General features: G+C 40.9%; 1 protein-coding gene across 5 annotated transcripts in view; it reads right to left on the reverse strand.

Annotated features, from left to right (window-relative positions):
• LOC121854143 (glutamate receptor ionotropic, kainate 2-like) overlaps positions 1–16,798 on the reverse strand; it is a 152,916-nt gene that overhangs the window by 134,331 nt on the left and 1,787 nt on the right. For 4 of the 5 annotated variants that reach the window (XM_042348566.1, XM_042348568.1, XM_042348570.1 and 1 more), the window contains exon 2: positions 15,149–15,681. In XM_042348566.1, the coding sequence (XP_042204500.1) occupies positions 15,149–15,278 (130 nt within the window). In that variant the 5' untranslated portion in view covers positions 15,279–15,681. Of the gene's footprint in view, positions 1–15,148; positions 15,712–16,798 lie in introns of all 5 variants that reach the window. The other variant, XM_042348567.1, reaches the window with a different exon arrangement.

The following is a 16,798-nucleotide window of genomic DNA, read 5'->3' on the forward strand; positions in this document are numbered from 1 at the left end:
TGAGGGGTGGGAGGGGAGGGGTGGAGGAGAGGGGTGAGGGGTGAGGGGAGGGGTGAGGGGGAGGGGAGGGTGGGGAGGGGGTGAGGAGAGGGGTGAGGGGTGAGGGGAGGGTGAGGGGTGAGGAGGGGTGAGGGGAGGGGTGAGGGGAGGGTGGAGGGGTGAGGAGGGTGAGGGGTGAGGGAGAGGGTGAGGGGTGAGGGGAGGGGTGAGGTGAGGGGTGAGGGAGGGTGAGGGGTGAGGGGAGAGGGAGGGGTGAGGGAGGTGGGTGAGGGGGGTGAGGAGGAGGGGTGAGGGGTAGGGAGGGGTGGAGGGGTGAGGGGAGGGTGAGGGGTGAGGGGAGGGTGGAGGCAGGAGAGGGGAGGGGTGAGGGGAGGGTGAGGGGTGAGGGGAGAGTGAGGGGTGAGGGGAGGGTGAGGGGTGAGGAGGGATTATGAGGTAGTGATGACGATGTGAGGGGTGAGGGAATATGTTAATAATTAGTGATTACTGCTGCTGCTACTACTACTAATGCGACTACTACTTTTTTTTTGGCCTCCAGCCTCCCCCAATAGCCACACCTTCGACACCATTTTGTTACCTTAATATTAAATATCCTAATACATAAGTAGCTATCCTATCTGTGTTAAATTAGTTGAGCCGCAGATCTATGCGGCATTCAGTGACTGTTGCCTCATAGTCAATATCTGCAGCTGTTATCGGCTTTGGGGCCGATGCTCTCGTACCCCTGAGGCAGAGCAAAGCCGACCGAAGGAGAGAGGACAGTCGACATCTCATCCAGGCTGTAACATAACTTCTGGGCTGCTGCTTCTGTTCGGAGATCACCTCCGCGAGTCTGGAGTAGAAACATCTTGCACTTGGTCCCATCCCACCAGAGGTTGTGAACACTAGAGGAGTGAAGCTGCCTTGATCAACCTTATGAATTCTCTCCCCGTATGCCCTTATCTTGTCGTTCTCGTTCCTCCTGTGTGCAGCATCGAGAGCTAAGTTACGGTGACATGCGGCCATGGGATCAAAAATCCTGATGTCGAAGAAAGCTTGCTGTCCCCGCGTCCAGAATCCTCGAGCACTGACGTCCACACGGGCTTCGTTGGATGTGTTTGAAGTTCTATGTTGGAAATTCTCACCGTCCAAAGGAAGGAGGGTCGGTTCTACCATGACATCACGGCAGATTTCCTTCAACATATTTGCTGTGAGATCCCTTACTTCGTCATTCCTCATGCATATGAAGCCCCCTTTCTTGCACACCATGGAGTGATCGACGTCATAGGAAGAGCCACTACTACTACTACTACTACGACTACTACCACTACTACTAATAATGATAATAATAATAATAATAATAATAATACTAATAATAATAATAATAATAATAATAATATTAACCTTAGTATCAACAAGTCCATTTACAACATATCTACATTATCTCTCTTTTACTAATGCCTTTCCCGACTACCATAATCTCCTTACACCACCCTTCTCCCTTCCCGTTCCAACCCCCTTACCCCCTTCCCGTTCCACCCATTTCCCCTTCCGTTCACCCCTTTCCCCCTTCCCGTTCCACCCCTTACCTTGATTCACGCACCACCTTCCCGTTCCAACCCCCTTACCCCCTTCCCGTTTTCACCCCCCTTTCCCCTTCCTCTCCCTAAATACAGATTTTTCCTCTACGAAGGCACACTATGGGATGGGAAGTACTGGCAACCCTTGACTAGCCAGTACTCACAGCCTGTCAGGCGTACTGACAAACACTGCCTCTCCCTTAAATCCCGCCAACCCCTTAGTGATTTCTCCCCAGTAGAACCACTCAGGGGAATCAGGAGGATTTATTGTGATAGTTAACTGGATAGTGCACATAAATCTCTTGATATGAAAGCTTAAACCATGAGTACGATAACTGAAGCAAATTAACTATGATAGCTTAGCCCTCGAGTACGATGACGTAAAGACTTGAGTACACTGCGATTATACCCAATTGAATAGAACACTGTACTCAAGAGGATAAGACCTTGTACTCAGCAAATATTCCTTATTACTCAGGAGGGGTAACATCTCTCTCTCTCTCTCTCTCTCTCTCTCTCTCTCTCTCTCCTCGTGCGTACACATGACTCAGCACACACTGCCCCCCCTCCCCCCTCCAGTCATTGTAAGTTACATCAGAAGACCCACAACTGCAGGGGGGGGCAGAGGAGGAAGAGGGAGGGCAGAGGGAGGGAGGGAGAGAGGAGACAGGGGGAGGAGGAGAGGAAGGAGGGAAGGAGGGAGAGGAAAAGGAGAAGAAGAGAAAAGGAGAAGAAGAGTGATGGATGTAGGTAGAGGTCGCATGTCCCCCCCACACCCCCACACATACTCTTCCACACACCCACACACACCCTCCCCCACACCCCCACACACCAAGGATTCCTCAATCAGTCAATATTTTACACTTGCTTACTTGAGAAGCCCCACTAGTGACCTGGGAACTTATTTATGAGTGACTGTGATCATGTGTGTGTGTGTGTGTGTGTGTGTGTGTGTGTGTGTGTGTGTGGGAGGGGATATGCGACCTCCCTCCTCCCTCCATCACCCTTCTTCCCCTCTTTCTTCTTCTTTTCCTCTCCCCTCCTTCCGCCTCCCCTCCTCTTCTCCCTCTGCCTCCATCTACCCTCCCTGTCTCCCTTGCAGTTGTGGGCCTTCTGATGTAACTCACAATGACTGGAGGGTCGGGGGAGGGAGAAGCAGGGGGCAGGGGGAAAGGTAACGGGGAGGGGCGGAGGGAGAGGTAAGTACTGAATGTGAATGATTGTATGTGTGTGTGTGAATGTATGTGTGTGTATGTATATGTGTGTATGTGTGTGTATGTGTACTATAAATAACAAACAACACAAATAAACAAATCACTAAATAAAAACAATTACTTAAATAACTCACAACCATTATATTTACTTATAACCAATATTTCGAATTACTAAATAAATATTGTTACCCAGAATCGTTTACGTATATATACACAGGTTAATAGACTGCTGGATCACACAGTATTTAGTTAGTGGTTTAAACCTTCGACATTTAAACCAATTGTAAATTATTTGTCATTTATTTAATTTTTTTTTATGATAGAGAATTTTTTTTCCTGGTGGTATTATTTTTTTTTTTTAATATATTGAGAAATTATTTTAATATAATAATTTGTTAGTAAAATTATTGTGTTTGTGTTTGAATGTAAATAAATATGTTGTTGTTGTTGTTGTTGTTGCATTAAGGTTTGGCTCTCTGACAATCCCTCAATCTGTCTGTCTGTCTGTCTCTCTGTCTGTCTGAAATAAATTTCCACCTGAACAATATTACATTATTACTATACAGACTATTAACACATACAAGCAGCTCTCTCTCTCTCTCTCTTTCTCTCTCTCTCTCGCTCTCTCTCTCTCTCGCTCTCGTCGACCGATATTTTCATTTGCTCTGATAATTATCGTAATATTTAAAATGAAGTTTTAGTTATAGATAAGTATAATAATTGCACAGATGATAAATATGAATATTTTGCATAGACAATAAATATGATAATTTGCAAAGACAGTTGTAATAATTGCCATGGAGTATAGGAGTTGAAAGAGTAAAACATATATGTAAATTCTGCTGCATCATCATGACTCGGCACTTTGTATAATACGTCAAATGTAGAAGGTATTTTTATATCAATACAGTGAAACCTCGATATAACGGACACCCTCTCCATATAGTCCGTTAAATAGAGGTTTAATATCTAACAGACCCTCGATATAACGAACTTTCCTCCCCATATAGTCCGTTAAATAAAAATTTCACTGTAAAATCAATCATTAAAACTTGTTGACTATTTTTTTCAGATTTTTTCACATGAATAAGTTTATACATTGAATAAAATGTATATAATATAACATTTTAGACATATATGGTTTTTGATAGCAATAACATTATCTATCATCAATAACATCATCTATCATCAATAACATTATCTATCATCAATAACATTATCTATCATCAATAACATCATCTATCATCAATAACATTATCTATCATCAATAACATCATCTATCATCAATAACATTATCTATCATCAATAACATTATCTATCATCAATAACATCATCTATCATCAATAACATCATCTATCATCAATAACATCATCTATCATCAATAACATCATCTTTCATCAAAAACATTATCTATCATCAATAACATTATCTATCATCAATAACATTATCTATTATCAATAACATTATCTATCATCAATAACATCATCTATCATCAATAACATTATCTATCATCAATAACATTATCTATCATCAATAACATCATCTATCATCAATAACATTATCTATCATCAATAACATTATCGATCATCAATAACATCATCTAACATCAATAACATCACCTAACATCAATAACCGATTAATCCTTTAAATTTTGGGCAGACATGAAATAAAACCTTTTATTCTGCATTGGTTGAATAATAAGTATATCATGACATACATACATACATACATACATACATACATACGTTAGCTGCCTCTTTCATACTATCTATCTATCTTATCTATCTGTTTCTCTGTCTCTCTTTTGTTCTTCTCTCACCCATTTCCACCTCTTCCCTACCCCTTCCCTCTCCATTCCTCTAACCATACTCTTACATTGGTACCATTTCACTCTCCCCCCTCTCCTCCCCTTCCCTCTCCATTCCATTTGTCTAGTACACACACACACACACACACACACACACATAATGGCCCATCAAACCAACACGTAAACAAAATCTCTCTCTCTCCCTCAGGGCCCTGGGCCTCCACCTCCTCCATTAGCGGTAATGCGGTCATAATATTTTAGAGGTTGACAGCCTTATCCTCTCTCTCTCTCTCTCTCCATTATTATTATTATCTATATTATTATTATTATTATTATTATCATTACTATTTTTCTTATTATTATTATCATTACTATTTTTCTTATTATTATTATTATTATTATTATTATTATTATTATTATCATCTTTTGTTGTTATATTAATAGTAATTGACTTTTATATTGGTAATTTAATATTTTAATATCGATAAATCATGGAAATTACAACACACACAGAGTGGGGATTTCTGGCGTTCTTCAGGGGGAAGCGTCACCACCTACACAGTCCAGTACTTGTCAACAATTCTCACACTGATGTGGTTCCCGGATAAACAGAGGAGGCTAGCAAGTTTAATTGGGGGTTGTCTTTGTGGTGAGGTGAAGGAAGAGGGAGGAATGTACCAGGGATGATGGTAGAGAGAGAGAGAGAGAAAGAGAGAGAGAGAGAGAGAGAGAGAGAGAGAGAGAGAGAGAGAGAGAGAGAGCAGTGGGGTTGGTAAGGTAAGGATGAGTGTGGTGACTCAGAGAGAAAGAAGTATAGAAAAAAGAGAAAGAGAGATATATAGAAGAAAGATAAAGAGAGAGGGAAAGATAGAGAAAAATGAGAGACAAAAATATAGACAAAAGAGAGAAAGAGAAAGAGAGAGAGAGGGGGGGCGGTTGGTAAAGGTTAATTCCATTAGCATTACAAAATAATCTAGACTCTATAAAAGACAATACATACCTAAGGTTAGGTTAGGTTAGTTTTTATTTTACGGGTAATAGCCCACCCCGGCACAGGTCATCGACCCACAACGGAGCCTGGGGGAGGGCGAAAAAATAATAGTGGCAACATAAAAAATATATAAATAAAAATTTGCGGAGAAAAAGTTTATATTAGTCTACACAACAAAGATGCCGTAAAACCAGCTTGTTAAAGTGAGACAGATTGTATGAGTATGGAAACACAGAAGAAGGCAGAGCATTCCACAGTTTGGCTGTGTGAGGAAAGAGGGAGGTACTATAACGGGTTATTATAGTGTGACCGACATCCACAGAGAAATGGTGGGCACCGCGGGCAAGACGTGTGTTACGAGCCCACGGCCTTGCCGGCGGTACACAGGATGCCAAATCCACCGAACATTGCCCGTTAAAGTACCTGTAAAAGAGAGAAAGTGAAGCAGCATTGTGGTGAAGAGAAAGGGACGAAAGATTATCAACTAAAGGAGGAGAGTTAATAAGCCTTTGATTCCACCCTATCTAACAGTTGGACAGAACAAGAGCCACCCCAGATATGAGAGCAGTACTCCAAGTTAGGACGAATGAATCCCTTATATACTTGAAGCAACTGCTCAGGAGTGAAGTAGCTACGGCATCTGTACGGCATTCCCAGCTCTCGGGAGGCAGCTTTAGCAATGTTGAGGATGTGTGGCTTCCATGACATATTAGAGGAAATAGTGAAGCCTAGAATATCTATTTTAGAATATGGCAAAATGATTGTGTCCTGAAATGTGATTGGTGGGAGATCATCTAATTTGGAAAGTGTAATTGGTAAATACTGAGTTTTATTACTGTTGAATTTAACCATTGATAGATGTAATGATGTCAGCTCTAGAAACAGATCTAGTTTGAGAGTTAGGGGGAAGGGGAAAATGTGAAGAAGAGTGAAGAGTAGAATCATCAGTGTTAGGTTAGGTTAGGGTCAATTAAAACTTAATCCCGTTTAACATACACCCAATAATTATATTTCTATCTGAACTAATAACCCAGACTTAAAACACTTACCGATAATCCCTAGAATTATACAGTAATCCAAAAGTGATAATTTAGAACCACTGATAAAAGAATAATCGACAGAAAACTATAATTTCTATGATAATTTGGGCCCTGATAATTTTGTGTTAATCTAATTATCTTAAGGTTTTGGGGTGAAGGAGAGAAGGAAGGAGGAAGGGGGGAAAGGAAGGAAGCAAGGGGAGGAACGGTGAGGAAGGAAAGAGGAGGAAAGGAGGGAAAGGGGGGAATGGGAGGAAAGGGGAGGAAAGGAGGGAAAGGGGCGGAATGGGAGGAAAGGGAGGAAGGAAAAGGGAGGAAGGGGAGAAAGGAGGAAAGAATGGGAGAAAGGGGGAGGAAAGGAGGAAAGGGGAGAAAAAGGAGGAAAGGGGAGGAAAGGAGGAAAGGGGAAGGGACAGAAAGTGCGGTGATGGATGGGTGGAGGAAGGTGGTAAGGAGGTGAAGGAAAGAGTAAGAGATATAACGAGAGGAGCAGGAGGAGGAGGAGGAGGAAGAGGAGGAAGAGAGAGAGGAAGACCTTCACTAATTCATAAATCTCAGGAGTATCTAGAACATTCTATATACATTATTTATATATTTTATACAATGATACGTAGATAAATAAATATTATCCAAATTATCATTAAAATACAACAGTACATTTTTATTAATTTAACGTCTTAATTCTTGTCTAAAAGTTTAAAACAAAATCTAAAAAAAAAGTTTGTTTATATTTTCCCCACTGTCAGATTTTAGCCATAAGAAAGATTCCCCTACCCCCCCCCCCCGACTTTTTTCCCTGCTAGTTATAAAAATTCGTTCTTGTGGAAAATATGGTGTAGTTTTGTGTTTTTTTTTTATATTAACAAAGATAGATCTGTTTTTTCCTTTTTTTTTGCCATTTTTCCTCCTCTTGTTTCCTATTCTCTTGTTAATTTCCTTTTTTTTTGTATTCTTTAGTTTCTTCGTCTATTTATTCCTCTCTTTAATTTCTTTCTTGTTCACCACTTTCCTCCCCTTCTTTCTTTCCCTATCTCTTAATTCATCTCTTTACTTCCCACTTTCCTCCACTCTTTGGTCTTCCTTCCTTTCACTCTCTATTTCCCTCCACGCTTCTGTTACTCCTTCTCATAAAAACACATTTCTCCAGTATTTTGTAATCAACATTAATTATATAAGAAAAAATCAAGTTAAAACCCAAGATGAAGTTTTTCCTGTGTTTTCAGTTTTCATTTTTTATATCAAATTAGGAATTACCAGACCGGGTGGTACTAGGAATGGGAACAATATGCAAATGATTCCAAACGTGATCTGGGTAGGGATAGGAACACGACTCCAAAAGGATCTCTATTCCATCTATGACTTTCCTGTTCCTATATTTTTGTTGAGTTACCCCCTCAAAAAAGTCTTGAAATATAGAGCATGGGAAAGAGACAGAAAATGGTTACTTATTTGAGTTATCGCATTGTAGAAGTTGTCATGAAGATAACTGGAACAGATAATAATGGATTTTGATCAAATTTACTGTATAGATGCATCAAAATAAGATCTCGTTTGTGTTCGATAATCAGTATTCTGTGTCATTATCGTATAAAGTTACGGCCCCTTGAGATAAACAGTTTATTATGACATCCCTATAGAGATTAATGGCACCGTGAAGTTTATTATAGTGAAATGGAAGATAATCACTATATTGTGCCATTAAAATATAGATTAATGATCCCTTGAACTTTATTATAGTGTAGCGAGGGATAAACAGTATTGCTTTCAATCGTTGCCATCTATCTGTCACTTATTTAACACCACAACACGAGTATATAATTCAACTCTCAAATATACAGAACTTTTCTTTGTCCACATCTCAATAGTGTTTACATGAGGTTAAGATAAAATATTAGACTGTTTATGTGGTGTTGGGATGTGTGTGTATGTGTCTGTGTATGTGTGTATGTGTGTGCGTCTCTAATACACCACACCTGTAATTAAGATCCAGCGTTGCTTTCAAGGTTTGTTTACGCTGAAGAAATATTTACTTTTGATTGGTAAATATTATTGTTACGTATTTCTCTTTATTCTCCTTCTTCTTCTATGTATTCCTCCTTTCTTCCTGTTTTTCTTTCATCCTTCCTTCTTCCTTTTCTCTCCTCCTTTCTCTCTGCCTTCCTCCCCCCCCCCCCCATAACCCATCATGCTGTATAGGACACGTGAGAAGTATAGTGAACGTTATACGAAGGAAGAGAAGGAGGAAAGGGCAATAAAAGAAGGAAGAGGGGGAAAACAGGATAGAAGAAGCAGGAGGAAAAGGAGGAAAGAGGAGAAGAGGAAAAGAGGCCAGGAGAAGAAAAAAGGAGGAGGAGGAATAAGAGAAGGAAGAGAAGTGTAGAGTAATGAAGAGGAGGAAGAAGAGAAGTAGGAAAGAAGAGAGGTAGAAGAGAAGGGGAAGGAAGAGAGGAAGATATGAAGTCAGATGAAAGAAGGGCAAGAGTAGAACAAGAAGGAGCAAAAAGGAAGACTATGGATAGAAAGAAGAGAAGCAGAAGGAGGAGGAGGAGGAAGAAAGAGAAGAATAATACGAAGAGGAAGATAAGGAGGTGGTGGAGGAGGAGACGCAGAGAGAGAAGAAATAAGCCTAATTTCTATCACATTAATGTGAAATGAAGCGAGAAATATCTAATTCTCTCTCTCTCTCTCTCTCTCTCTCTCTCTCTCTCTCTCGTGTATTCCTTCCTTGAGCTTCCCAATCTTTTTTATTTATTTTATAAGTTTATCCAGTAACACCTAATTCCCTTAATAATAATAATAATAATAATAATAATAATAATAATAAATATGTTTACATCAATAGTGTAAATATTTATGTTCACATATTTTGTTTACTTTTTGCCTAGTCATCCCCACGTGAAAAGGTTAAGTGAATATTTTTTTTTAATTTACAAGTTTAATTTAAGTGACTTTCTCCTGTAAGTTATAAAATTTTCATATATTAATATCTGTATTTATTTATTTGTACTGTACCTGTGTTTGTACCTGTGTTTGTACCTGTGTCTGTACCTGTGTCTGTACCTGTGTTTGTACCTGTGTTTGTACATGTGTCTGTACCTGTGTCTGTACCTGTGTTTGTACCTGTGTTTGTACCTGTGTCTGTACCTGTGTCTGTACCTGTGTTTGTACCTGTGTTTGTACATGTGTCTGTACCTGTGTCTGTACCTGTGTCTGTACCTGTGTCTGTACCTGTGTTTGTACCTGTGTCTGTACCTGTGTTTGTACCTGTGTCTGTACCTGTGTCTGTACCTGTGTCTGTACCTGTGTCTGTACCTGTGTTTGTACCTGCGTCTGTACCTGTGTTTGTACCTGTGTCTGTACCTGTGTCTGTACCTGTGTTTGTACCTGTGTCTGTACCTGTGTTTGTACCTGTGTCTTGCTGTGGGTGGGTCTTACTATGAGTGGGTCGGTCTTGCTGTGGGTGCATTATATACCATTAAAAATTAATTGTATTACTGAGAATATGTCCTAAGAGTTAATATAAATTTTCTTCCCATTTACCATTTATCAAGTTTTTTCTCTTAACTCCAAATTTATTCTCATTCTGTCTCTTTTCCTTTGCTCCAGAAATTTATTCCTTGGCAGGGATTAAGAATGAATTATTCTCATAAGTTTGTTCCCGCTTGTGTGAAGACATATAATTTTCTGTGTTGAAGAGAGAGAGAGAGAGAGAGAGAGAGAGAGAGAGAGAGAGAGAGAAAAAAAAATAGAAGTGAAAGAGAGATAATAAGAAAAATAAAAAGACAGACTGGGAGAAAGAGAGCGAAAAAGATAAAGAGAGTGAATAAATAGAACGAGAGAAAATAAGAGAGAAAAAAAAGAGAAGGATGGAGAAGATAAGGATAGAGAGAGGGAGAGAATAAGAAAAGGAGAGAAAGAGAGACAATAAGAGAGAGAAACAAAGATATAGTAAGAGAAAGATAGAAAGAAAGAGATAAAATAAAAGAGAGAGAAAAACAAGAATAAAAGAGAAAATTAGAGAAAAAGAAAAATAGAGAGAGAGAGAAAGAGAGAGGAAATAAAAGAGAGAAAAAACAAAAAGAATTGGAAAGAAAGTCAGAGACAGAAAAAGAGAGAAAGTAAGTGAGAAAGAAAAGATAATATTAACTCACCCCCCCCCCCCCACTCACCCACCCCATCTATCCAATAATTCCAAATATAACACTTTTTCCCCCCCATCCAACAAATTCTTTCCTGGATATTAAAAAATAATAAAAAAAATCTTAAAAACTTCGTCTCTTTTTCATTGGTGTCCCGATAGAGTCAACATGGGATGATATTGAGCAAATTTATGATAGTCTCCCCCTTAAATTTCACTCAATGGATTTCGTTTTCTGTGCCTACTTCCCCCGTTTTCTTTGCTACCATATAACTAATTTATATATCTACATTCATATAGTAGTAGGTATATACATATAATTATACAAATCTAGGTGTGAAAACTAAATTAAATATATGTAAATTAGTATGAAAATCAATTTATATAAACAGATATATAATTCAATCAATATAAATTCAATTCACCCACTGAGCAGCTTAAATCCCACACAAACACCACTTCAGTTGCCACCCCGCCCCCTCACCAGTGGGTACAGTTCACAGTCATTTTAATCGATTATTGACTGTGTTTTGTGTGTCAAACCATTTCATTTCCTGTCTGGATTTTAGTGTAAATTTATCTTACAGTGAGATTAATTGCTTGGGTTTGTTAAGACTGTGTTTGATGTGGTACAGTTAGTAAACAGTCATAATAATACCTGGTTTATGGATAGTTCATTTCAGACAGTTAATTGACTGCTTGTATTACGTTATCAACGCAAATTTAAACTGTTGACTGTATGTATGAAACAGTCAGTGTCAATGTAAGTCAATGACTGTGTTGTGCATTTTACAGTTAGTGTCAAGGTAAATGACTTGAAAGGTGGTTGATGTGTAACTTCCTCTCTCTCTGATATACACACACATACTACTACTACTACTACTTTTCTGTCACTCGGAATCGAGTATGACGATCATCCAGCTATGATACAATAATATGAGTTATTAAGGATGCCACCATCGTTGGTGAGCTCTGGGGAGACTCCAGAGACCGATATGGGACCGGCAGTGTCTTCCACAGATGTTGCACGTGTGGAGGACTACATCTAGTGCGGCAACGGCGGCAGCATCGTCTTTCCGGCGTTGGCGCTTGTCTGCCTCAGTATGCAGACAAGTATTGTCACCTTCTCGTGTGGTGCTCCTCCAAGCGTTACGGTGTGGAGTAATCGTCTCCCAAGTGAGAGGTCGATTTGGCACTTTTTCAGGTTTGTCTTAAGACTATCCTTATACCTTTTCAGTTGCCCAACAGTGTTACGTTTACTCTGGGATTGAAGTCACCAAGGAGCACAACCTTATCTTCTCTGGGGATAGAGGTTAGCACTCTGTTAAGGTCGGCATAAAATACCTCCTTGGGGTCATCCTCTGCATCCAGTGTTGGGGCGCATACACTGATGAAGAAGGCATGACGTGAGTGATTCAGTGGGACTCGGAGCGTCATGAGGCGCTCGTTGATCCCAACAGGCATTTCAGTTAGCATATGTAGGATTCATTGACGGATGGCAAAGCCAACTCCATAAATGCCGTTTCTCTCTGCAGCAGGCTTACCCTTCCAGAAGAAGGTACAGTAAGACACCCGGTTCTGTGAGTTGACCCTCATCTGGGAGCCGGGACTCACTGATGGCTGCTATGTCGATGTTCTACCTTGCCAGCTCTTTTGAAACAAGGGCAGTTCTTCTTTCAGGACGCTCATTTGTGCCGGTATCCAGAAGGGTCCTGACATTCCGTGCAGCGACCATAAGAGGTTGCACAGTTTGTTTTTGTTTGGACCTGTAATTATGATTGTGTTTTTGACAGGACCGGATTGCACTGCTGCCTAGATCCCAGTGCATAAATGACTATCTTATTTATACCGCCCATGTGCAGAGTTGTGACTAGACTTCTGGCAGTCATCTCTGCCTGTCCCCGTCGCCACTCGTCCATCACCATAGGACTTTTGTTGATGATGAGAAGTATATTGAGCTGGATGATAGCTGCAACCACACATCTTGGCTCTCCTTTTTCCTGATCCAGTGGTGCAAGTGTTGCAACGACTGGGGAGAGGAAGAGTTGCAATGGACTGCCGATAGCCCAGTTTGTTGGGTTTCGCTTTAGTGGCCTGTCCATCTGGCATTGTCTTCATCCGCCGGTGTAGTCGTTGGGTTCCCATGGTGGTCACCTCTTCTGCCTATACCGCCGTTGAGGGTCTTGTTGGAGCTCTGTAAGCATGTCTGCCTGATGCGGGGCTCCACCGCATAATTTTCGTTTGGGGTTTACTCCCGTAGCCTTATAACTGCCAAGGTTAATCAGCAAGGCAGCGGAGAAGTGGTTGGTAGGCACCAGGACGTGTCCACATGCCAGTTGGCGTATGCGCTGTCCCTCTGGGGCCTACTGCTGCTCCGAGATCCCCTGCTGGTCTAGCCTGGGCCCACAAGACACCCAGTTACCGTGTGTTGCCACGAGGAGGCACAGCAGGAGTAGTCCTGCTTAGGCAATGCCTGCACCTTAACACTAACATAATGCTGTCACACTAGATGCATTACACTACCCTGTGCACACACACAAAGTGGCCATAACCTTTAACACAGCCGTGATAATATTCGTGACGGAAGTTTAGAACCAGATGTTTTTTCCGCCCTCTGGAACTACCTTTAATGTCCACTAGTGTATGACGCTCGCTGCCGGGGATTGTGTGTGTGTGTCCATAAACTTTGCTGCACACAAACATCTACACAACCACTCATCCCTTCCCCATCCCTACAATATTTACTCCTTCCTTCCTCCCTGCCACCCCCTCTTTCCCCCTTCCCTCTCCTACTTTTTCCCTCCACCTCCCCCTTCCCCCCTGACCTTGACCTCTGACCTAGGATGACCAGTGTGGGGTCGTTAAGATGCGGAACGAACCCAACACCATCACAGCTAATGGTTACAGACGACCTTGAGGGTGACTTCTCATACACGATGCTTCTGACCAACAGCTGGACGAGAGAGAGAGAGAGAGAGAGAGAGAGAGAGATGGGTGAGGTAAGTCCCAGCCCTCACAACGAGACGGGAAAAGAGAAAGAAATGGAACAGGTTATGCTAAAGAATGGGTGAGAGAGGAAGAAGAAACGAGAGATGGGAAGGATAAGAGTTATAACCTGGGAAAGGAGGAAGAGAGAGATGGATGATTATGGAAAGGAAAATTAGGAAAAATAAATCAAACTTAGAATAAGAGAAAAATCCGTTATAGCACGAGTCCGTTTGATGTGAAACCTCTCATTAACGGACTATAGAGAGGAAAGACCCCCTTTAACGGAATATATGAAGATATAAGATCGTTATATGGAGGATTTCCTGTAATAAAAAACGGGAATGAAATTAGTATTAAAAATTAAGGATATTTTAAAGGGACCAGGTGGGCTCTGAAGGTAAACAAACAAACAAACCGCAATCCAGCTCATTGGTGTAGTGGTTGTGATATTCGACAGGCAATACAGAGTTCCCCGCTTCGAATCTCCACTGAACGCGATGAGAGGGGACCAGGTGGGAGGGAGACTTTGTAATAAACACCTGAATAAGCGGGAGAGGCAGAGAGACGCACATCAGAATGGTACAGTAGTGGTGGTGGCGGAGTGGTATTAGCACTGAGGATGAGGCAGTACCCTGGTTCGAGTCTCCAGGTAGAAGATAGTATAATTAGGAATCTGGTAGCAGGTGAGATCTTGAGGTAAGTCAGATATGTAAATAAAGAGACGAAAATTCATTATCTACAGTGGCTGAATGGTTAACGCCCTCGACCACGCAATTCAGAAGACCCGGGTTCGAATCTCAATTGAAGAGGCAGCGATATTAAGATGGTATTCAAGGTGAAGATATGACCACGCGATAATATGTAAAATTCAGCAGAAAAGACGAAAGTGTATATCAGTCTGGTGGATGATCGGTTATTGTACTGAGTTTGCAACCTAGAAGACGTGGGGTCGAATCTCCGAATAGTTGAGACCAGGTGAGATGTACAGGTAGGTGGAGGTATACAATTTAGTACTTGTCACATATAGAGTAATAACCCTTTGAGTACGAACAGCCTAACCTCTTGAGTACGACGACTTAACCCTTTGAGTACGACGACTTAACCCCTTGAGTACGATGACTTAACCCTTTGAGTACGACGACTTAACCTCTTGAGTACGACGACTTAACCTCTTGAGTACGACGACTTAACCCTTTGAGTACGACGACTTAACCCTTTGAGTACGACGACTTAACCCTTTGAGTACGACGGCATAACCTCTTGAGTACGACGGTATAACCTCTTGAGTACGACGGCTAAACCCCTTAAGTAAATGGTCTATTTACTAGATTCAAGATGAAATCGTACTCCGAGGATTATGTCATAGTACTCAAGGAATTAAGACTACTACAGCTCACAGCATTGTACTCACCGATTCTGATGACAGGAGGCAACCCCGTAGCAGCAGGTAAGAACAGCGGGAGTACCGTGGTCATCGTCAGCAGAAGCAGCCGGGACAGCAGAGGCGCCCGTGGCCACCAGCAGGAGCAAGATGGCCCCATACTGGCGTAGGAGACCAGAGTCACTAGATCCACGTGGCGAATGCTGATTGGTGGATTATAAAGCCAGCATAATGACGTAGGTGTTGGAGATTACGCTGATTGGTGGATTATAAAGCCAGCATAATGACGTAGGTGTTGGAGATTACGCTGATTGGCGGATCATAGAGCTAGCATGATGACGTAGGTATTGGAGATTGCGTTGATTGGCGGATCATAGAGCTAGCATGATGACGTTGGTGTTGCTGATTACATTGATTGGCGGATCATAAAGCCAACACGATGACGTAGGTGTTGGAGATCATGCTGATTGGTGGTTCATAGGAAGAGCATGATGACGTATGTTCCAGAGGTCACTTCACACAAGTTCCGATGACCTGGTTGACCTCTCTTTGACCTGTGTGACCTGAGATACGGGAAGTTCAGGTTCCAGAGGCTTCACATGGGAATACACAGTGAGTCAGATGAGTATAGTGACGTCATAACACAGTGAGTCAGATGAGTATAGTGACGTCATAACACCGTGAGTCAGATGAGTACAGTGACGTCATAACACCGTGAGTCAGATGAGTACAGTGACGTCATAACACCGTGAGTCAGATGAGTACAGTGACGTCATAACACCGTGAGTCAGGTGAGTACAGTGACGTAATTAATTTATGTAAATAATTTATTTTTCTATTTCTTAATTAATCTAATTATCGATTATATATTTTTACTTTATTATTTAATGTATTTATCAATTAATTTATTTATCTATTTAATTATCTATCTAATTATCCCTCGTGTGTATTTATCTATCATTCATCACCATGTGTCTAACTAATTATCTACCTCATGTTTCATTAACTTTTGTTGCTAACCTTAAATAGAAGACTATTTTATGTCTTGCTATTTTCACGGGGGGTAGGGGTGAGGGGGGGGTGATTTAAATATATAATAATTTTTAATTGGTCGTTAAAAATCGTAAATTCTCTCAAAATTGCGAACATTATGAATAAATTCCAAAATAAAACGTTTACTCCTCCCCCTTCGTGTACATAAGAATATATTCATGTTGTTTCGTCTTCTCTAATAACAAAAGATTATCCATCTAGATTGCATAGTGTGTTCAAAACAATAACTTATTCACCCTGTATAGAATATGAGCTAACGGACAGCTTATTCCTTTACCTAACCTAACACCTGTGTAATAATGACCTCTAACACCTGTGTAATAATGACCTCTAACACCTGTGTAATAATGACCTCTAACACCTGTATAATAATGACCTCTAACACCTGTATAATAATGACCTCTAACACCTGTATAATAATGATCTCTAACACCTGTATAATAATGACCTCTAACACCTGTATAATAATGACCTCTAACACCTGTATAATAATGACCTCTAACACCTGTATAATAATGACCTCTAACACCTGTATAATAATGACCTCTAACACCTGTACAATAATGACCTCTAACACCTGTACAATAATGACCTCTAACACCTGTGTAATAATGACCTCTAACACCT

Source organism: Homarus americanus, unplaced genomic scaffold (assembly GCF_018991925.1).
Source record: "Homarus americanus isolate GMGI-L3 unplaced genomic scaffold, GMGI_Hamer_2.0 scaffold24277, whole genome shotgun sequence".
Taxonomy (NCBI): Eukaryota; Metazoa; Arthropoda; class Malacostraca; order Decapoda; family Nephropidae; genus Homarus; species Homarus americanus.